This window comes from Pocillopora damicornis, chromosome 8 (genome assembly GCF_964200805.1).
Source record: "Pocillopora damicornis chromosome 8, jaPocDami1.2, whole genome shotgun sequence".
NCBI lineage: Eukaryota > Metazoa > Cnidaria > Anthozoa > Scleractinia > Pocilloporidae > Pocillopora > Pocillopora damicornis.
Genome location: NC_142677.1, coordinates 9,593,482 through 9,600,233, shown reverse-complemented (window position 1 = coordinate 9,600,233; position 6,752 = coordinate 9,593,482). Strand labels below are relative to the sequence as shown.

Here is a 6,752-nt window from a genome sequence, read left to right as displayed (position 1 = left end):
ATTGTTTGCAAGAAATAAATTGGATTTTGAATAAACGCCGCCCTCGTGTAAACGCCGCACGCGAATCACGAAATATTTAATAAACGCCGTGACGTTTAAATGCAGACAGATAGCGAGGATCACCACGTGAAACAGAAATCAGTTGATGCCTATGAGATTGAAATTCAGGGGACACAGAATGTTTTGCCGCAAAAAATACTTTGGGGGTCATGTATGGTAACACGCTATAACAATGGCTGTTCACACTTTGGCCTGGAGGCTAATTTAGCCAAATTTGGACAGTTTCCAAGTAATTTAATTTCAAAAATATATTTTCGTTATCTGATTCATTTTACCATAACTTAAAGTTGCTAGTTCTTCTAGTTTCCGAAAAAGATTTGGGGGGAAGGGTAGTAGTAGCTGTTATGGAATGTGTGGAATTCAGGAGGATAATGGGTGTGGTCATTTTCCCTTAAACTCCTCTATTGCTCAAATCCATATAAAACCTTGGAAGTAGCCCGGCTAGAGAACCTACTCCAAAGGGAGAGATTGTGAGAACAAGTCTGTTTTCATTAAATGTTTCAACAAGAACGATATAAAAATGAATATGAAAGCGACCTTCGCAGTAATGAAATATGAAGAAAGGTAGTGACTTTTGTTTGACTTGTTGGGAGTATTACGTCCACAGTGGCCTTTGATTTATAGCCTGCAAAAAGTAATCAGAGATTGGAATGAGGAGAACTTTAGTACATAACATTTGTTTCTAACGTCTTTTTTTTTTATTTCTTGCATTCCTTGTATTTCAACGTACACGGAAGGTCCACAGATGGAACAAGACAAACAATTAAGAAGCAAAATATGAAAGAAGTTTAAAGGAGGGTAGTACTCATGTTGACGGGACAGGATGTTTAAGAGGATTGCATTTTATCACCAAGACCTGTAAGGAGGACTAAGAGGCGAATGCAGACATCCAGGATTACACTACTTTCTTCTACCAGGAAAGCCGTAAGATCTTGCAAGGTATGCACGTTGATGAATTGAATTGTGTTTGATAATGACCAATGGCGGATCTAGAGCTCAAGGTCTGGATCTGCCACTGGTGACTCTACAGGCGTTAGTGCGAAATAGCTTTGAGAAGCAGAGTAATGCTCTGCTCGTGCTTATCTCGAAAGAAACAGAGAATTGGTTCCAAACGCAGCATATTGTATGCTTGTAATTATGATAATTTCTTTGGACTGTTGCGTTGTGTTCTCTTCATATCAGCTAACATTTTTCCTTTTTCGGTAGGTACATCGCAAGCTTGACATCCTTAGGATTGCACTAGAAGACATAGAAGATGCTTTGTAGGGACATGAATTGATTTTAGGAACAAGACTTTGAATAAAATATTTTGTTATCGTTCACGACAGTAATGATTTATTTTGTCTATCAGTAGCTTCCCCCTACCCCCTCCGCTACTCATGAAAAATTATCTCGGCGCTGTATTTGCTGGATTTTTGTTGAGGTGCTACAAAAAAGTTATCAATGGCCAATTTACGTTATCAACTCAGTTGATGATACTTAATTATCCTGTTATACTCTCCCACCGACACGGCACCAGAGTTTCTTTAGAAATCAGGGTGGGGTTAGGTTAAACGTTAGGTTAAACGTTAGGTGAGGGTTGGGCATAGGATTAAGCTCAGAATTAGGCTTAATTTTAGGGGCTTGAGGTTAATTTTAGGGCTTGAGGTTAGGGTTAGGGACGGGATTTAGATTTAGGTTTTTGGCTTGAGGTCTTAACCTCAAGCCAAAAACCTAAATCTAAATCCCATCCCTAACCCTAACCCTAACCTCAAGTCCTAAAATTAAGCCTAATTCTGAGCTTAATCCTATGCCTATGCTATGAGAAGGATAAGGTTCTACTTTCTTAACCCAATAAGACAAATGGGTACTGGCTAGTTAGCCAGTACCCATTTGTCCTCTTGAAGCCCTTCGAAATAGTAATCTTGAAGTAGAGTGGTATCCTATGCTGAGAAAGTACTACTTCTCATCTCTTCAAACTACAAAAACAGGGATATGCTTCGGTTGAATAGGCTTCTTGGCTCGTTTGATGACTTCCCTTTTTAAGACTATAACAGCTCATATTGAGGTGATCCACTGTGCATCCTGTACTGTGCACAAAAGTAACGTAATCAGGCGAATAAGCGAGCGCGCATTCCGAGTAACGCGATATTTTTTTTTCAATAAATGGACCAAGTAAAGAGGTACGATGGTCGTGAACAAGCACGGCGACCTATATTTTTACTGCATAATTTTGGTGTACAAATCATTCCTTTTAAATTAGAGAAATTGAAAAAAAGTTCATGGAAGGGATAAAAAGAGCGAAGAGCCTGCACGAAGCCAGATAATTGACGATGCAAATTAAAGAATCACCTTAAGGAGGCTCCATAGGGTTTCTTGACCGCGCGAAACCTGGGTGCGAACATAGCACACGACAACATGCAAAACATGGCGGCTCGTCGCACGATTGCTCCTTAAGGACCATTGGAGCTGCATTGCTGGATCACTGCGCTGATTTAATGATCGGATATTTAAAGCATCTTTAATGGTGGTTGGGCAGAGATTTTGTCCATCAAAACTATAACAAAATTCTCGAACGTGTTTGGCTATCACCAGCTCAATTTGAGCACTAATAGGACAGTGCACGCGTCATGCTTGTAATGAATAATGGTAATAGGAACAAGTAGAGTCCAATTCGGTCTGCAGTCATACGAATGATAAACAAATCGAACAACCGCGAAGTGGGGGTCCGATTTATCATTAATGAGTATGATTACAGACAGAATTGGGCAACACAAAATTAGTCATAACTGTCACAATTTCCGAAAACAAAATACATTGAGGACAAATAAGTGCGGTAGAGACAATGTCTACGTAAAAAATTCCTCAACTTTGAAAACTCAACAATTTTTTTAGGATAAGTTGTTGTTGCTATGGCTATTGTGATCAATTCTGTGATTGGTGGATTTGAATGAAAAGACTACGTATGATTGGCTGCTTCAACTATCCAATTACAGGTGTCCGATTTCAGCCAACTGTCCAATTACACTGTCCGATTACAACTCCAGCATGATTAGTGAAAAATGAAGCAGCTCACGCACCAGTCACATTTGAAGAAATTGTAATGGTTATGATGAGACAGTGTAGGACAGTTAACACGTCATGCCTGTAAGTGAACAGAACACGTCATGTACGCGCGCTGGTGTTTCGCATTTCGCCGAGTTCTTGTTTTTATTTTTATGAAAACGTACAAACTATGTCTGGTTTCTTTCTCAAATTTTGTCATAGTTTTGATTAATTGTTAACCGGACTTCGTGTCGTCCAATTCTGTTGATAATCATTCTCGTAATTATCTAATCGGACTCCCCCTTCGCGGTCGTCCGATTTCGTTTATCACTCGTATGATTACAGACCGCATTAAACCCCACTCGGTCCTATTATCATTGTAAATTGTACTGTAAGACAATAAGCTTTTCAACATTTTATACAGGATAAACAGTAAATACTACAATGTTAAAAACACACGTTTTCTTGTATGAAATATTTGCAAAAGAACGTTTTTAAATAATTATGTGTAATAGAATCCTACATAATATAAATTACTGTAGCGATTCGTCAAAATATAAAATATTTTCCTTGCATAAAAATTCCCTTAAGTTGTTTTGGATAGGTTATCTTAAAAAAAAAAAACGCTCCAAATGTGGCCGTTAAAGATAACTTTTGTAAAATAGACCAAGTATCCTTTAAATAAACCTAGTCGATGTAGTTCCTGTCAAATACATCTACTGAATTAGTATAAATCTACAAGCGTTCTATCATATATTCTGCAATCCGATTGGCTTACCCACTCGCTATCTTCTTATAAAAAATCGCACCATAAGTATAGAAATCTCGAGCTCATAATATAACTGAAAAATATCTTCAACTTAACTGAATGTTTTTGCCGAACTTAATAAAGTAACTGGAATCTGAAACGTACATACATAAGAGCCGGATATTCAACAAGTACGCTACTTAGGCCTCAATTACAGACACTCAGTGGACCTTGAGATATCGTTTTGAGTGATTTGCATGAAATGAATGTAAATCCACTGTTAGTCGTAAGCCTTCTTGAAACTTTTCCTAGCATCAACTTATAGTTGAACCCTATAGCTCAAGTGAAGATGGATCAGAATGCAGTTTTGTTAAACACCCAAATATTGAATGGATAAGCAACCTTATAGGCTTAAAAAGAAAAAATGCAGGATTTCTTACACTCGTGTTTACTCAAATCAAAACTAATCATTTGAGCGGTTCAAGTTAAAAATGCGTTTAAGCCACACTCGCTCTTTAGTCCCTTTTGCTAAAATCTCTTCGTGAGCAAGTTTTTATTTGATAGAAAAAAAATTCTCCGCTTTTCTGTACGTGTACGCTTGGTATTCACAGATACCACTCAAAAGGCATAGGTTGTTAAAAGGTTATCAGGAAAACCAAAAATTGAAAATAAAAGGCGAAATGTGTGAAGTAAATTCCTTTACACAAGCAACAACATCATTTGCGCTTCACACTTGTCTTTAGTAATGGAATATAAGCTGAACACTGTGAGGGAATTCACCACCTCCTCCACAAACCACAAACACTCTGCCATCATCAGTAACAGCCATGTCCGTGATTCCAGACAGTGTACTGTAGTAAGACTCCAAAGAACCATTAGGCATATAACAACGCACCAGCTTGTACAGCCCACTGTATGCAAGCACTTTGCTATCTGCTGCATCTAATGCAATCACAAGCGGATAGAAGGCGCGTTCGTTTGGATCTTTTTTCAGCATACATTCACCAAATGCCCTCAAGTACTTGCCTTCGTGGTCAAAAACACTTACCATGCAACGATTGTTCTTCTTGTCAACATCTGACACGAAAAACTCGTTGTTGAGTGCAACAGCTTTTGAAGGATACAGTAGTTTTCCTGAGAGGCTTGTCCCAAAACAAAGGAGTTCCTCTCCGCTGGTGTTGAACACCTTAATACATGACTCGTGGCCCTGCATTACAGGTGTGCACGTGACCAAAATTTGCTCTTCGTTCACGGTAGTGAGGCGCGTGAACCAATGAGAGTTAGAAGTCAATTTAACGAGACAGCGTGTGAATCTACCCGAGCTATCAAATACTTGAATCCGCGCTGGATTACCAAACAAACACCCATCAGCAACGGCGATCAAATTCCTCGTTAGAAATGTTACACCAGTTGGCGACTCAAGGTTTCCGTCTTTTGATCCCCGTCTACCAACACAAGCCACAAATTCTCCTTGTTTGGTGTATATTAACACAGCGTGATTTCCTTGATCACTAAGTGCGATATGACCTTCATCGTTTATTGCCACTGCAAATGGCTGGAACTTTCGTTTCAAGGGCTGTGGTATATTAAGAGAATGAAACCTTGTGCCAGGTTTAAGAACCTCTAGGCTCCCCAAGTCATCCGAGTCAGGTGAACTGATTAACGTGTTTGAAGATGTTAATTGTCCCTTCAAGCCTACACTTCCAAACATGTTTCCACTAACACACTGAAGAACTTCTTTGTTTCCCATAAATTCGAACGAATTTTTCGTCTTTTCTGTCTCAGCGGCGGAATGCAAATGGCTCAACTTGGTACACGCTACATTTGCATCTCTGATTCTGTTTAACAAATGCTCTTTATCGTTTGCTACGTCTAACGCACCTCGTAATTTCAAGGAACCCTCGATGTGAGTCAATAACGTCTCTGTTTGCAAGGTGAGAAAACACGCCGGATGTTTCTTCTCTTCTTTCTCGACTAAATTATCGACTTCAGCGCACAAGGCTTCTTCTTGCTTTCGCAGAACTTCGACGAGATTCTCAAAATCTTCGCGAATCTTGCGCTTGATTAGTTCTCCTTGTTGTTCCATATCGGTGCGAGCCTCCTCATAGATTTTCCGCACGATTACAAGTTTTTCACTGCAGTCTTTCATTGCTTTCCTGATCTCTTGAATAACTTTCTTGGCTGGCGAATCTCGAATTAAACGCGCTAAATAATCATTTGTTGGAAAACCATCAACTCCGCGGTCAGGAATCGGACAAACAGCACGACAGATTGGACAGCGAAAATTCAGCGTATGGTGATGTAGCAGTTCTTTCAGACATTTCTTACAAATGTTGTGAAGGCAAGGTAAAACCTTTGGTTCAACATACTCCTCCAAACAAATAGAACAGTTTGCCTCTTTACTGAAAATGTGGTCGATATTACTCACTGGCGAAGCCATGTTTCATTCTAAACCGGCGACTAAGCGAAAGATTCTGTGAAGAGTAGTCGCTGATCTGCTCGAAGCTTTGTATTTGTTTGTTTTATAACCACGCGGCGCATATTCAATAAATGACAACAAAAGAACGGATTTACATATTAAGTATGCGAATGAACATAAAGAGGCCAAGGGGAAAAAAATGGCAACCCTTCAGGTTGTTTCATGCATTTCTGGAACTGCAAAAATTTCCGTTGAAAGCGGCATAATTGATAAAAACGAAATGCTGTGGTTCAAAATCTTGAATTGAAATCTTTATCACGAGACTAACCAGTGTTGACTTCCATGCCTGATCAGCACATAAATTCTTCCTATGTTTAAGGCACGAGGTCAAGCGGATAGGTCATGAGGATTGAGAAAAACATAAAATAAAAGATGCACATTTTGTTAGGACAACAAATTCTTAAAACTCTCAGGTAAAGAAATGTTTGCTCTTTAGTCAGG

General features: G+C 39.2%; 1 protein-coding gene across 1 annotated transcript; it reads right to left on the bottom strand.

Moving 5' to 3' along the window:
* Positions 1-3,544: 3,544 nt before the first annotated feature.
* Positions 3,545-6,407, bottom strand: LOC113669144 (uncharacterized). Its single transcript, XM_027185150.2, has one exon. It carries the CDS (start codon positions 6,270-6,272, stop codon positions 4,572-4,574), a length of 1,701 nt encoding a protein of 566 aa, XP_027040951.2. The 5' UTR covers positions 6,273-6,407; the 3' UTR covers positions 3,545-4,571.
* Between the last annotated feature and the right edge of the window lie 345 nt (positions 6,408-6,752).